This window comes from Thamnophis sirtalis, unplaced genomic scaffold, assembly GCF_051295495.1.
Source record: "Thamnophis sirtalis isolate CommonGarterSnake01/CBP01778 unplaced genomic scaffold, rThaSir2_p1.2 scaffold_5, whole genome shotgun sequence".
Lineage (NCBI taxonomy): Eukaryota > Metazoa > Chordata > Lepidosauria > Squamata > Natricidae > Thamnophis > Thamnophis sirtalis.
In genome coordinates this window covers 123,074,386-123,091,504 of record NW_028261385.1, presented here as the reverse complement: position 1 = coordinate 123,091,504, position 17,119 = coordinate 123,074,386, and the positions used below count along the sequence as shown (strand labels likewise).

The window sequence follows — 17,119 nt, the reverse complement described above, 5'->3', positions numbered from 1 at the left end:
CAGTCAAGCAAGCAGGGAGGTAAGAAAGCTTGAATTGCAGCCTGTCTTGAAGGTACCAGGTTAAGGTTGGTTTATAAACTTATCTTCAGCAACAAATTAGTCATAGGAAAGATAATTCCAAAACAAAACATATATCACAGTACAGTTGCTTTTCAAGTTATGGCTTCTTCTTGGAAGGTATACATTAACTTTTCTAATAATAATTTAATATGGTTCTCAAGGAGTTTTATTATTATACATCCAAAACAGTTTTGATTGATTTTAAAGATTTTTTTAGGGTTTATATTATTCAATTAATTTTAGAGTCTATCCAAACTCTAGACGAGTCTGCTTAGCTTTAACCTTCCATACTATATTATCCGCTGATCTGCTATGCAGTGCAAGATGAGAACAGAGCTAAAGGTTTCTCTGTAGTGGCCCCAACATTGTAAGTATTTTCCTCTGCTGTAGTTTTTGCCCTCTGACCACTCTTTAAATACAATTTGAAAATCTAAAATTAAAAGCTGGCACTTTCTTTTCTTCAATGGTAGTTAAGAATAATACTATTTAAAGAATAAAATGTGCATTGTCAGACTAAGAAAGTAGTGGAACGTTCCTCTTCTAAAAAATGGAAAGGGTGCGTGTTACTTTTTTTTTTTTTGATGATTTTGCAACAGCTTACGGTAGTTCCATTTGGAAAGGAGCCAATGATGGTGTTTTGCCTAGTCTGGTAGATGTCCTTATAGGGTTACAAAATAGATTCCAGCTAACTTTTGAACTTAATGCTGCACTCTGCCAGGGGGGCCAGGTTGAAGTACTTTGCCTACCAAGGCACGCCCTAGCTGCAGGATCTCAGAGCATCTTCTCTTGTTTCAGAAGAGCAACACTCTGTCTCAGCAGAGCTCTCTAGTGTGCATTCATTCATTTTCATGGGGAGAAAGGGGATGACCCAATAAGGCCAGAAGACTGCAAATCATTGGGAAATTGTTGGGGGCAGCATCTAGAAGTCCTCTCTTGCCCATGTGCAAAATGCTGGATGGCTCAGAAAGGTTGGTTTACCAAGCAAGGTATTTATCTTGGATAATGAACTTTGACCTTTTGTGATGGATTGTGTCTATGAAGAGAGAAGTGTGTGATGGACTACAGTGAAAAGGCAGTTTCCCTGGAAGGTGGGACTCATTCCAAGGGGGTGTGTGTATGAGAGAGAGAGAGGGAGGGAGGAAGGCAGGGAGGGATGGAGGGAGGGAGGGAGGGAGAAAAGGTCAGAGGCTGGATGCAAGACAGAGGAAATACATTAAAATAACCATTCCCTAGAACGGTAATGGCAAACCTATGGCATGCGTGACAAAAGTGGCATGCAGAGCCATCTCTCTGGGCATGACAGCCATCACCCATTGCTCTTCCAGGTTCTGGCACACACATGTGCACCAGACAGCTGATCTTCACACGCACAGGAGCACCAGAAACTGGGAGAGCAGCTCTTCCGGTTTCTGGTGCTCCCACCATGCACGTGCATGCTCCCGTTTCAGCACTCAGTGCCAAAAAGGTTCATCAACACTGCAGTGGTGGATTCCTACCAATTCGAACCGGTTCTCCGGGTGGCGCCATAGGTGGCACCATCTTGTTTTTTGCTTCTGTGCATGTGCAGAACAATTTTTATTGCATTGCACATGCATGCATAGCGCACCCATGAGCAAACTGGCAGTAGTGCCTGGCGGAACCCACCCCAGCAACACTGCCCTAGAACCTCCCAGTATATATCTTTTAGGGTTAGAGTAGTAAAGACTTAATAGGACAATAGGTTGGTATGAGCAAATAAAGTACTGAACTTTGGCTGGAGTGTATGTCATTCTTGGTCTGGGCCTGACAATTTGTGAGACATATACTAGTGAAACTGTACATGATTGAGAGGTGTTTGATCACATTGGATAACAAAAAATAAATTCCAAAACCTCTGTAAGGTTTGTTATGTACTGTTACATACTGTATTGATTGGCTGGTTTTAACTAAAAGTTTTGTATTAACTAATAGTTATAAATTCTCATAGGTTGGTCTTACCAGGAGTCTGTGCATAAGGAGCCTTGGTGGCACAGTGGTTAGAGTGCAGTACTGCAGACTACTTCTGCTGCCTGCCAGCTGCCTGCAATTTGGCAGTTCAAATCCCACCAGACCTGGCCTTTCATCCTTCCAAGGTTAGTAAAATGAGGACTCAAATTGTTAGGGGCAATATGCTGACTCTGTAAACCACTTAGAGAGGGCTATAAAGCACTGTAAAGTGGTATATAAATCTAAGTGCTTTTGCTATAAGTACATGAATAAATAAATAGTTATTTCTGCTGATCAGTTCGTTCTAGTTAAATATAAAGAAATGGCACAGATGTAAAAAAAATACAGACATAAACCTTAATAGTTAAACATGGAAGATGAAAAGCAGGGAAAAATTATTAAAACAGCTATGGGATAGCTATTTTCAACTGCTGTTAAATCAGCATTTACAGGATCAATTCAACAGACCTATTTTGAATGGGCACAATCCAAATAAAATTTTACTTATTTTAAGTGTGTAATTAAGTTTCCCACAATATTAAATAGAAGATAAAAAAACACTTCACTTTTTCATTTCATAATAGCCCTCTTTTAATGTTATAATATGCATTCTCAAAGAGCAACACCTATCTGGAATAATAAATTGTAAACAGAACTCATTACAATTATATTGGACAAATGCCTAAACAGGACCAGGATAAAAATAAACCCTTTCCATAAATTTGGATTTTGTTTGACCAAACTGACATACATGATGTTACCCATGCCTTTTATGCTATTGCACATTATTTTCGCCATCTGGGTTTTTTCTTTTTGTTTTTTTGCGTGTTTGTTTTTTTCCCTTGCCTTTTTTGTCTTTTTACTATCTTGGGCAAACAGCCTATAGCTAAATCTTTAAACAGCTCCTCTAAAGACATTATTAAATCATGCCTGAGCATAGGATAAAAGGAAAACTCTCCCTTGAAACATGATGATCCCTGATTGATTTTAGATCATTTACATTGGATAATTTGGGAAGGTTTAAAATTTACAGCCAAGTGCTTGCATTTATTGTAACTCTGATTGCTCATAAAAGTATTTGGAAATGCTTGGAAATGATTTGCAACCACACATCTAAGCACTTAAAAATGGTAAATAAAATCCCAAATAACCAGCCCCCAATAGATAAAATCCACTGCTATCCATGTCCATTGAAGAAACAGTGATATATACATCTTTTCAGCTCTGAGTAAGCCTCCCCTAGAGCCTTGTGCTTTCAGTAAAGCTCCTAAAATTTTCAGAGTTATAATCCCAATACGTAGGTGTTCTGCAGCGGAAGAGGAAAACCTGCCCTAACTCTCTCAACTACTTTAAAATAAGCAAGGGCTTTATTTCCAAATTGATACTGCAGTGATTATATCAATTTCCTTTCTAATGATTCCGGTCACCAGGCATAAACAATGCAATGTAATCCAGAGAGTTTGGAGTGCCTTTGGCCTCTCATTTAGAGGAACACAAATTTCATTTGCAATTTCCCAAAGCTGCTTCCTTGGACACTGAGACCACAGGATTGTGCCATTGGACAGAAAGCGTAAGAATTTACAGGTGGGAAAAAGATTGTGAGAAACCAACTAAATGATCTACTTGCCCTGAATGCATTTGTATTAAATTTTTAATAATAAGCTATCCACTTCCTTTAAATACAGCACAATTGTTTAACGTTGTCTTAATGGGAAAAAGGGGTTGGCTGTACATAGAAGTATAGTTTGAGGAGATATTTTTTATGTATAACTCTTTCTGAGTCCCTTAATTACTGAGGTTTTCACCACTTGGAAAAGAACTATTATTTAGACCAGGGGTCGACAACCTTAAACACTCAAAGACCCACAAAAATCCTAACCGGAAGCCCCCCCCCCCATTCAATTCTGGAGCCAACCGGAAGTCTGTTTCCCCCACCATAGTGTCTCCTCCTATTGCGGCATCATTTTTCCTCTACCTGTCCTAACCGAAAGCCCTATCAATTGTGGAGCCGTCCAGCGACAGAGAGCCGCAGCAGAGAGATGAAAAAGCCACATGCGGCTCCAGAGCCGCAGGTTGCTGACCACTGATTTAGACCTACACTGCTAGGCCTTTTTCTATGCTCCTGCATATAAAGTAATGTAGAGAATGTACAATTGTTCATCCTGTTATGAGGTGGACTGAACAACAGAAGATAACACTGTATGGAAAGCAATAGTAGCAGTGGGAGAGAGGAATAAGAGATAAGAGTATCATCTCATACATACCTCCTTCTCCTTCACAACTGAACAAATCGATAACTTTTCATAAAAGTTGTCGACAATATCAATCTGATGAATGCCTAAATTTGTTAACCCAATTTAAGAGTGTGTAACAAAAACGATGTTGAAATGCAAGTAGTGTTTGATTGGAAACTACCAAAAGACCTGCTGTTTTTCATTTTCTATATTCTTGAGCAGAGTGGCTACACATTTTTTTTTGAAAATTATAAGAAATATATTTGCATACAGAAAAGAATCCATGATTTTTATCACCTTTTTGAGGTAATCTGTGCTTTGGCATATATTTTATCTTAATTATTATGTGTCTACCTGCAGATGTCATGGAGTTCATTAGCAGCTTAAGCTGTCCTTCCATATTTATTCCGTTCCTTCACATTAGAAATCATCAAATATGGAATGATTTCTCTTCTAAAATCTAGAAGTTCTTACTTTGAAGAAGTAAGAAGCCTATCAAATATTCAAAGTAAGAACTTCTAGATTACTTTGAATATTTTGATAGACTTCATGGAACACTATCTGACCCTGTGTTTAACTGTAGTGTACATGTTACGTTAGATGGAAAGAAGAGAGAGAGACAGAGACAGAGAGAGATTATCCCATTTCCCATGACAGCCCGCTCCTCACTAATGCCACTAGGTGGGCTTTAGAAAAACAATTTCAACCTCAAGGACAAGGAAAAAAAGCAGATCAAAGTTGAGCTAAATTAGAGAAAGTAAAAGCACAGTGGAGAGGGAGGAGCATGGAAAATACTGACCAGCAATCCATAGGTCAGCCCAGCAAAAAAAACAAATGTGGTAGAAATCTATCAAATAATCATGCAAGTCTTTTCATCTATTTGGATATAACAATGATCAACTAGTTATCACACTACTTCTCATAAGAGCACTGCTTTAAAAGAGGGGCAGCCACCCTTCTCAATAAGCGAGAGCATATGGAATGTTGAAACAATCTCATTAGCACTCTAACAAAAATGGCTATATTAATAAAAGTATTTAAGTCACAAAATACCCGATACAAAGAAAGGAAACAGGAGGATGTTCCCTATTACTTCCTCTTTTTCAGATGCTTCCCAATTACTACTACATGCTTCAGAGGTTGATCATAGAGTCAAAATCTTCTAAATCCTAACATTTGCATTACAAACTTTTACTGTTATTTGAATTTTTATGTCTGATTCAGAGCTTAGAACCATTTGTTTTCTCATTGGAAATATTTGGTAAAAATTAAAAATTTATCTCCAGCTATAATGTCATAATATTCCAGTGTTTTGCTGATTTAAAATAATTGAAGCATCTTGTGATCTTAAGGTATATGCTCAAAAAACAACCTGAAAGGAAATCAACCTATACAAATAACTGTTAAGTTAAATTTGAGATATATCAAAATAAATAATTTAAGGTATTTTCAGAAAGCATTCTGATTTTTTTTCCTCTTTCAGAAGGCCAGCAAATCCAATATATTTTTATTCAAATATCATACTCTCAAGTCACAAGCTTTTGTTTTTCAAGTAAACTTCATGTATTCGTGTATTCACACATGCCATACTGCAATCATTCATTTATGTTATGTTAGAACTGATCTACATCCAAACTGCCATTCAAACATAATTTAATCTCTGCAACATTTACTAACTCATCAGACTAAGAATGTTCATGGTTGTTAATACGTTTTGAAAGATTTAAACAAAGAAAAAAATTCCAGAGAATTGCAGTCGAATCATATATGTGTCAACTAAACAAGGTAAAACTAGCCTATAGATTAGATTTTTGTTGTAGAAAAAAGAATAATTGTACAGTTCTCTACAATATAGCCATTAATTACTTTGTCTGAAATAAATTATGTTAACTGCTTGGAAATATTTTCCAAAGAACAGGCAAAAAGGACCTATTCCAGCCAATGGCGGAATTCCAAAATTTTTACTACAGTTTCTGTGGGCGTGGCTTGATGGGCGTGGCAGGTGTGGTAGGAGAAGGATACTGTAAAGTCTCCATTCCCTTTCTACTCCAGAGGAAGGTTACTGCAAAATTTCCATTTCCTCCCAATCAGCTGGGACTCAGGAGGCAGAGAATAAATGGAGGCAGGATCAGTCAGAGGTGGTATTTACCAGTTCTCCAAACTACTCAAAATTTCTGCTACCAGTTCTCCAGAACTTGTCAGAACCTGCTGAATGCCACTTCTGATCCCAGCTCAGTGGAAAGACAGCTGAAGAACAATCCAAAAATCTGGTACAAGGCAAACCTGTGATTACCAATAGGTGCTACTACTAATTTGAGATAGCTGCCTTGGGCAAGTCAATAACTTGAGCTTAATTCTTCATTCTCCTATTGTAGAATATATAACTGGCACCATTACAAATTGACGACTTAGAATTTGTGTTAGAGCTATGTAAAGTATTTGAAAGAGGTGGAAATCTCACACAACTTTTTCACACATTGTTCCAGGCTGTCTAAATGTACATGCACAGAAAGGGCTCCACTTGTGCTAACACGTTTTGCAAGCACATCTTTTGGATGCTTTATACAGTCCTAATTTGCATAGTGCTTTAAAAATTTGTAGGAGTTGTAAACTTCATTTTAGTTAACTACTTTCTAGTTTATTGCTTTAAATTTTATCTTGTCAACTGTTTCATAAGATGCTATAAAAATATTTTAAATTAATTTAACAGAGGATTTAATGTATAATGTAATATAATCCAACCTCCAAGGTAAAGCTATTCTATATGATCCTGCCAAATTGCATTGGGAAGGCTAAAGTTGAGAGGAATGGCTTGCTTAAGGCCACCTTAATTGTTTGATGTCAGACAAAAGATTCATACCTTGAACAATGAGGAGCTATAGTCACAGTGTACATAATTGTTCATGAAACATTATCTCTGCATTGGCTTGTTTTAGCATAGCATCCAAAGTCCGGGAGTTCCAGTTTAAGTTGTATAGGTGCTGACAGTGAAGCTCATTTCTATTTCTCTCTCAAGTGCCTTGCTCTTGAAAGTAGAGGCTAATCTAGGGCCACTCCAAGACATTTTGCTGCCTGAAGCAAAATCTAAAATGCCCTCACCCTCACCAAAACTCTTCATGGAGAAGTCATCCAGCTTGGCAGCTGAATTTTAATTCAATGCTGGCTGTTTCTATTTCATTTGCATGTGGCAGAATAGTTCAGATGATACAGGGCAGGCAGTCCAGTGCATGTATAGCTTTGTCTATCTCCAATACCTTCTGGGCTTTTAATTTGGATATGCAAAGCAATCACGTAGTCACTCTGCCTAATGATAGGGCGGCTCTTGTCTAACCCCTGCCTTGAGAAACAGGATGTTCCTATACAAAGAGAAGTGCCCTAATACTTGACCAAGGGCTTATGCCAAATGCCACAATTTGTTTTAGAATTTCAGCTTAGGATATTCAGCTGCTCAGGAGTCAGATTTTTTTTAAAAAAAATATCCGAGACCAGATGCATCACACAGTCTTTCTATTTGCACAGCACTATTTAGAAATACTCTGAATTCATTAAAATGAAGTATTTAGGAAGCTATCACAAACCACATTGTTTTCCCTTAGGATATTACATGTTAGTCATACCCAGCATAATTGTTGATAGAATATTATCTAGGTTTCAAATCTATCCTTGAAGGCTAGAATAATTCACAAGCTTATAATAACATACAATATAGTTTATATATTTCTAGCCAATCCTGACTCAGGGAATATGACCTATTCACTTCAAGGGATCTGAGTTTTTCAAACAGTGCTAGAAAATAAAGCGGTACAAGCCCTAACAAAAACTGTCTTCTAAATTCCTGCTCTAACCAACATGCCTTGTCTCATTTGAACTCTGATGAACTTCGCAATCTTTTCCCCCTTTATTTCTTGGCCATTCTATTTTAATTTGGCTCTTAATCCCTTTTAATGTGACTCTTAAATAACTCATGTTTTAACATTTTGTTTTCGGTTATTAAACCCCACCCTTTAAGAAAATATTTAATGGGTTATTTACATACATAATACTAAAGAAGAAATGTTAAAATAAATGCACTGAATTGCAACAACATTACAGCCGATGATATAGAAGTAGAACAAAAATGAAACCAAATACAAAATTCTGATTATTCAATGTAACCTAAGGGCTATATTTTAAAACTCTCTTTCACAATATTTCCTAGAATTTATTACTAAGTTAAGATTGCTAGTAAAAGACTAGAGATACCCAAATAGAGATACAACAGTGCATTACAAATGTCCAAATGTATTCTTCTCTTTATATAGAAGCAGACAACACTATGATAACCTCATCAGAAACTTTTGTCTACGTTTTTACCAATGCATGGCTGCAATATGTTATAATTTGACCGCAAAGACCAATTTCAGTAAACTTTGTAAGTAGTAGCATTACAGATTTGCAAAATTGCATACCCATTTTAAGGATCCAACAAAGCAAGATACAGACATACAAGCCAGGCATGTTATTACAATAAATCTGCATCAAATGTGCTTTTATAGTCTGATGTCCTTATTAGTGATTAACACATAATTATTTATTATTTGGTACATTGCATTCAAAAAAATAAGTGTAAAACAACGCACAAAGCATTCTCTGATCTCATTGTTCAACATATTTAAAAGGCTACAGAAAATTGATCTCCTATGTCTGCTGTAAGGTCACACCAATTGATAACCTTTACAAGCTCTGATTATATGAGCCTGTCTGTGTCTTACAGATAGCACTTTGTGAATTAATCCTCTGAAGGCAAATATATTGTAAGTAGCTTGTTATCTCCAAAGTACTAAATTGAAGAATACATGGGATTATATTGACAGAAATTACATTTTCTATAATAAGAGTTTAATATATCTGAAGCCCCTCTCTTTGGTCTCTAGTCATTCTGTCTGTGAAAAGCTGGTTAATGCAGGTGCAATAAAGCATCAAAACCAAATTTATTCACCAAAATGGATTACCCTTGTAATCAAAGTCTCAGCATTATTAATCTCTGACACTTTTCGAATAATAAAAAAAGAGAAAAAAATTGTCTAGATCTTTTTCACATCACACTTGGAGCTTGCCTTGGCCATTTCCTGAATATTACTTCAAAGATGATAAGATTTCCATATCGTAAACACTAATCTAAAATTATTGGGACAATTAATTAGATTCACTTAATTTTACACAGCATTAGATTTCAATATAATTTAAATGCTGTTTCAGTGTGAAGCCTGCATTTCATATAAATAACAAATGTAACACACTAAATTGTTTTTTTAACTGCATTTTCCCCCTATTAAGAGCTATACTATTAGAAACAACAAAAACTTAATATATTTTAAGAAGTTTTATTTTCCCTCTTAAACCAAGATTTGGACATTTATATTTCTGCTTGTTCTTTTTGCTAATTAGCTTATTAGTAATTATGTTAACCAGTTTTCTACCTCATGGCTTGAGAGACATTAAAAAGATTTAGACCACTCTATGTTCAACTGCAGCAATTTTGAATAACATTGCATGCAAAGGTACACTAAAATGAGTATGAAATAACTATAATAATGGTCAATTCATTCGTAATTTCCTAGCTGTTGAGAAATTGATTTCCTGAAAGGTGGTCAAAAACAAATCCATTCTACCTAATCACCATGCAGACACTTACAAAAAGAAACCTAACTATTTCCACTGTTGTGTAAAAGCCAATAGCCATAACACAAGGAGAACAAAATCACTGGCTCCATTAGCTGAAAGCATTTTCTAGGCTAATGCTGGATTTGCCTAAACTAAGAAAGAAAGTTACTAAAAGGTGGACCATCATAATGCAAACCATTAGCTGCAAGTTGCCAGAGGCTGTAATTCTGATACTGGGTAAATACTGAAGTATAATTACTTACCAATTGTTCACTTGAAGTATTGTCAACCCCGTGTCTTGTGCCAACTGCTTTTTCTGTTCTTCTGAAGGATAAGGGTGCTGTAGGACAAGTAAATATATATAAGTATCTCTACCTATGTATCTATAGTGTGGGTGTTTATTAAACAGTTTTATTAGCCATTTTCTTGAATCATAAAAACGTAGTATCTATAATTAAAGATGAAAATGCTGAGGTGTGTCACTCTCATAATTATTAATGGACTACTACATCATATAATTAATGGCAGTAAAAGACAAGTCAATTATAATGATTAGCGAAGTGTAGAAAGAACCGCCTGAGATACAAGTACTTTGATACTAAATGAAGACAGTTGTTGTGCTAGAACTAAATTTTTAACTCTTCTTTAAACGAGTCATGCCTACTGTCATTTTCCGCATCTTGAATAAATAACTTCTTTCATATTCATGTTTTATGCTGATGTTTAGCATATTTCTTTCTTGAATCCATTTTTTGTTCTAATGATTCAATCCAGCTGTCTAACTTTTGCTTCAAATCAGTGATTGTATATACTGCTCAGAATTCAATTCTGTTAAGATTAAGGAATACAAATAACACATCAGAAATTCCACTAATTTCAGCACTGTTTAGGAAGATCCTTTCTTGCTTTTCCATAGCTTCATGTTGCATGTTTGTATGCATTCATTATATGCTGATATATTAATATAATTTACAGTGAAATTGTAAACATTTGAAGACAGATCTCAGAGGCAATACTGTTTTCAGCTAAATATTAGCCTAATTTGAAGTTCCCCTTTCAATGAAAAAATACCACCCACTGTTGGCATTGCTACGATCATAATTCAAAAAGTTAAAGGTTTTTAGTTCTTAAAAAAAATATGAATGCTTTCTTTACATTTTCTCCTTAAAAATTATAAAAATCATAACCACATCAATATTTTAAAATTTGCCTTAATACATAAATATTGTGGCAAATACATTGATAAGTTGTCCAGGTTGTAATAATCACTGCACAATCATTTTTGTCAATATTCTAAGGTTATGTAGATTTATATAGCGATAAAAGGGTTATTTTAATACTCTTAAGACGGATTTCATCATTTTTAAAAACATACACATAACAACAAAAAGAGAAACATTAGCTGACAGATCAATGATCCACAATGATTTTGGTTTTTATTTCCAAGAGTATTCCAAATTCTGAAAACTTATATTATTAGTTGAAAGCCGACTCTTGGGTCAGTAACAATGGCCAGAAAGCGGTTGTTGAGCTCAACATTTCAGCTTTCCAGCACTGAAACAAAAAAAGTCTGTAACAGGTAATAAAGGAAAACTTAAGCACTATTGTAGCTTGACATTTTAAGGTGAACTGCTGTGCAGCTACAAAACATTTACATAAAGAGAAACTTATATGGTTTATTTTAGAGAAATAGTAAATAAACATTGGAGATGTCTTACTATGCCTTACATACAGTTCTATGATAAATGAGTCTCTGATATAAGTGTTGCCAGTTTCTTACATTCACAGTAATGATCATTTGTCTTTGGCTTTGTTAGTATAAACCTTTGGCAGGCCCTAATGTAAAGTTTCACATTTTTAAAACAATACCCATCAATACAATCGGCTCTTCTTCCCCAAAGGTAACATGGGATGGGAGGGATTCATTATGCAAGAAAAAAATGAAGTAAATTATCCCTCTAGGTTGGTTGTGACTTCCAACATTTTATCTGGAAATGTTGATCATGTGATATCCGAAATACCTAGCACTTAGCACTTGCAAGTTATTTGTCAAGCCCGATTGTCAACACTCACTTTTTCTAGTAGTACTTATCAGTTCAGTTCTAAACTAGGAATGGGCAAATTGCAATGATCTGGAACTCACTAGTTTTGGGGAACCAAGATTCATTGTACGGAAACTATGTTATGCATATAGATACAGGATTCCATGTGTTTTGAGAGGAGGCATATTCCGTTTTGTTTTTGAACTGTACTTATCTATTTCAAGGCTTACACTTCTTACTTTGTAAGCACTGCTTACATCAAGATGATGGAAATCTATACAACCTGTACTCAGAAATCATTAATGTAGGGACCTTGGGTCCCTTCATTCCCTAGGAACCTATGTTGCTCATTCATGCTTTACAAAGTTTGTTAGACTGGATTAATGGCCCTAGCTTTTGATATTATCAAACTGTACTATCACTGAAGAATGGTTGCATGTCTAGTCTAGAGAAAAGAAGGACTAGGGATGACTAGACTGTTCCAATGTTTGAGGAACTGTCACAAAGAAGAGGGGATCAACCTATTTTCCAAAGCAGAAGGCAAGATAAGATGTTTGGAAACTAACCAAAGAGAGACGCAACTGCGAACTAAGGAGAAATTTCCTGACAATGAGAACAATAAACCAATTGGACGGCTTGCCTTCAGAAGTTGTGGCAGCTCCATCACTGGAGGCTTTTAAAAAGTGATTGGACAGTCAATTATCTGAAATGGTATAGCTTGGGCCATGAGCTGGACTAGAACAGGGATTGCCAACCTTTTGCCAACCTCAGGGACCACTAAATTCATAATTTTAAATCCCGTGGACCAGTAATATAATTTTTTTAAAAATATAAATAGTACTTAGTGCAATATAAAAATGCAAATACTTTTTCTGTGGACTACCAAAATTTTCTCATGGACCACCAGTGGTTCACAAACCACTGGTTGGTGACCGCTGGACTAGAAGACCTTCAATGTCTCTTCCAACTCCCTTATTCCATTCTGTTTTGTTCACTGGGCTCATTTGATCATTTTCGGTAGTAATGCAATTATTCTTAAAATTGAGATTATATTCTCAAATTGTTTTGGAGAGCTTGCAGTCAGATTAATGGGGCTTTATTTATTTAGACATAACTGCTGCTTAATCTAATATTCAAAAGTATTTTCTTTCTCATATTGCTTTACCACCTTGCAACAGATCCAGTTTTGCATATCTCAGCAAGCTATGCCTAATTCCATGCAGGAAGCAAGAATTTCCAAGGCAGCCTCAAGCTACTGAGACTGAGAAATCTGTCTCCATGAAGCAATTTTCAATTGTTCTGGATCTTTTTGAAATAGACGCAAGAACAGATTAAAATTAGCCATCCGAATAATATGATGATTGTAAATAAAACACATGCACACACAGCCACATGCCTGAGTATACTAAAATATTAGAACAAAATTATTTCAAATTGTGCTATGTTTTCAGTCATCTGATTCTTCTTTCATATTCCTCTTCCCTCCCCTCCCCCACTGTCTGGTTATTGGCTTAACATCAATGTTCAGTTTCATGAAAAAACTGTAATTGCAATAATCACATGAAAGCCATTATTTCATGGAGATAATCTCTCCCAGGGGAAAAAAAATCGTAATGAGGCTGGTTCTTTAAAAAAAAATCCAAAATGTTTCATATGCTTGAAACATTAATTTTTATAATACAATTATTGTAAGGAAGTAAGAATTCTTCCTTCTACATTGCAAGAAGGGCACTAAATAGACCAAGAATGAACATGCCACAGGCTAGGCCATGTTAAAAACATTCAAAGCATTGTTGGTTTCTCATCCTTGAGGCGAGAAAGGCACATGCTACAGGATACAGGAGCAGCAGCATAAGAATGGGTGATATTCCAGATAACTACTATTTTAACATTAAAACAGAGGAAATTCATTATGCAGAGTGGGATTTAATCTATCAGTCATTCCTACTTTGCACCATCATCTGGTTGTTGTTGTTATTGTTTCAAAATGAGGGAATCCTATTTAAAATCAGTCAATTATTAACATCCCACTGGTTTTAGCTAAGAAGCATACTTATCACCGAGATCACTTTGAGATATCAAAGGAGATTTGGCCACTGTTCAATAAACACTGACTTGAGATCTTTACTTTTGATGTGTACATTAGCCTCATACCATTATCTCTTAAAAGCTTAATTATTTGCACACAATTGATCAAGATGGAACTTGAGAAAGGATTCACTCAAGTCTCTGGGAGAGCTGCAACACATTAGAAGAGAAAACAAAATCACATTTAGATTTTAAAATAAGAATTAGTGATTAGGACCTTATATAAAGCAGAGCAGTAGCCAGAGCTATTCTTTCTGGAATGTTTTTTTACATTTGATTTGCATTAACACAAAAGCTATAAAACACTGATTATGTATGGTCAGATTTATGCTCCCTTCCCAGAATCAATCCAACATGTATCTCCCTTAAAATAAGGCATATTGAAGGAACCATGTATGTGTGTATGTTTGTATATGTGTTTGTGTGTGTATATATAGTAAAAGTAAAGGTTCCCTCGCACATATGTGCTAGTCGTTCATTGCTCATCTCTGTTTCAAAGCCAAAGAGCCAGCGCTGTCCGAAGATGTCTCTGTGGTCATGTGGCCAGCATGACTAAATGCTGAAGGCACAGGGAACGCTGTTACCTTCCCACTAAAGGTGGTTCCTATTTTTCTACTTGCATTTTAAAATGCTTTCAAACTGCTAGGTTGGCAGAAGCTGGGGCAGAAGTAACATGAGCTCACTCCGTTATGTGGCACTAGGGATTGGAACCGCTGAACTGCTGACTTTCTGATCGACAAGCTCAGCATCTTAGCCACTAAGCCACCATGTCTGTCTGTCTGTCTGTCTGTCTGTCCTATCTATCTACCTACCTACCTACCTATCTACCTATCTATCTATCTATCTATACAAACATGTGTGTGTATATGTTTCAAACTGAGCAAATTCAGTTGAAGCTTCACAACAGAATTCTGATAGCAGTGACTTTTATGAATTTATTATTTATTCAACAATGTATCAAGTATGACTTTCCTAACATTCATTAAGATTAAATCAGAAGTTATTTCATACTATTTCAAAATCATCATCATCATTTTAGACATGGTCTATCTGCTGCAGGATGAAAGCCTCTTCTTCTGTATGTTTCCAGCCAATATGGTCCTGAACTTTCTTTTGCCAATTGGGCCCAGAATACTTGCTGATGTTGTCACTCCATCTTGTTTTAGGCCTCTTTTGAGGACATTTTCTATCAAATGGATACCATTCTATGACTGCCTTAGTCATACAAATACATTTCAGAATATATTGTACATTGACACATTTAAGGAAACAAGAATGGCTGATTCCAAGTGACTTGGAGGGGAGTTTTGGCAAATGAAAGTCATCTCTGGGAAAATCACAGCAAAGCCCAAGGAATCAGTCGGTTCCTTGGAACCTCTTCAGATAAGGACAGGATGAGAGATTGCCCACATGTGGCTGCTTCTCATGAAGAGACTACAGAACAGTAGTTTTCAGTCGGTTTGAGCACCAGGAGATGAAGAGACTTTGCTCACAAGTTCAGCAGAGCCCTTTAAAGAACACTAAATTCACAAGCCTCGTTTTCTAATCACTTTTGGAAATCACTTCTATTAGCCACCTTCAGAATGACATGTTTTAAATGTCGTCAGGGTGAGCTTATCTTCAACTCCAACCAAAAGGAAAATAATTACAACCTTACAAACCTGAAGAATTTTAAATAAACAGCAAAAAGGAAAATGATATTTTGATCTAAGAAAGCTACAAGTGAATTAAAAGTCCACATAGATTTGGAATATTGACTTTTACTATAAGTTTGTGGAAATAACTGAAGAGTTTCTCATGGGAAGCAGACTTGTTCTGGATAATTTTGCTGTTGTGTTTTTTATCAGGGCCACCTGATCTACCCAAATATGGTACAGAGCATACTACTTCTGCTTTCATCTTTTAGCCCCAATCTAGGAGCTTTCACAGGCAGTCACTTTCACAACAAACTATTTTTGTGTTAAATTTATATTTACTGACAAAGAAATAAAGGGAGACTAGTATAGATCTATTTCAAGCTATTTGCTTTTGTAAGTTATTACAAAGATAAGGAACTTTATGATTTTAGAAACTGAACATTAAAGGGGTTTAAAGCATCTAAACAGAAGGAAAAAATAGAAAAATGTTCTTCATGTTAGTTAATATTGGGACTTCTTAAATGTCCCAATACATTATAACATCAGAAATATTAAAGGAGATATTTGAAGAATGAAGCAGAAGATAGTAACCGCAATATCAACAGTGTTGGTGATGATACCTATTTTTATGAATAAACTAGACTGGTAATTAAGAAGTTACAGATGTAAACCAAATTTTATATGAAAAAACAGTGAAAGTATCAAAAGTACAAGTAAAATGACAGGCCAAGATAATGATAGGGAAAGCAATGCCTGATATAGAAAAGAAACTGGCTTCAGTTTTAAAAATGAAAAAGAAGATGTAAATGTCAAATAAGGAGAATGAAATTATTGGGTTTACAAAAGAGGTTTGTTGAAGAAACCTGTGTGAAGGGATAAAGAATTGAAGAGAAATTGAATCCTACAACAATATTTGGAGATTAAGACTGTTAGAAGTAAAAAGAAGGAACATAATGTTAGTTTATTTGATCAAGATTAAAAAAAGCTTCTTCTTTCTTGGACAAAGTTATGACAAAGTTGTTTAAGGACTTTTTGCTGATACCAGGATTAAAAAGTTGACTTTTACTGGATCTGCTTCTAGATAAAGAATGAGATAGGAGAGAAAGAGATATTTGTTTGCAGTATGTAATTTATAAGGGAGAGATGAACTTTTATTAAATTTATTTAAATTTGTGATGAAGGTTGGAAGTCACTTCTTTATATATTTCTTTTCTTTTTCTTTCTTTTTATACTGCACTTTTGTTGCTTTTTTCTATTCTGTTATCTTTCTGTAAGTTTAGTTTGTGTTGTAATCAATACTCTTAATAGAAATTAGATTAAAAAAAGAGCATGACTGATCCCCTTCTCAGAGTAATAACAACAGAACCTCTTGCGGCACCTTAAAAACATTATTTTAAAACCTTCTGTGGATCACAGTCCTCTCAGAACAGAGTAAACAAATGAACAATTG

At 35.5% G+C, this 17,119-nt stretch overlaps 1 protein-coding gene across 3 annotated transcripts in view; it reads right to left on the bottom strand.

Annotated features, from left to right (window-relative positions):
• The window catches only part of MEIS1 (Meis homeobox 1), a 176,030-nt gene that overhangs the window by 27,063 nt on the left and 131,848 nt on the right, over positions 1-17,119 (bottom strand). For all 3 annotated transcript variants that reach the window (XM_087716823.1, XM_087716824.1, XM_087716825.1), the window contains exon 9: positions 10,166-10,242. In XM_087716823.1, the coding sequence (XP_087572949.1) occupies positions 10,166-10,242 (77 nt within the window). The remainder of the gene's footprint in view (positions 1-10,165; positions 10,243-17,119) is intronic.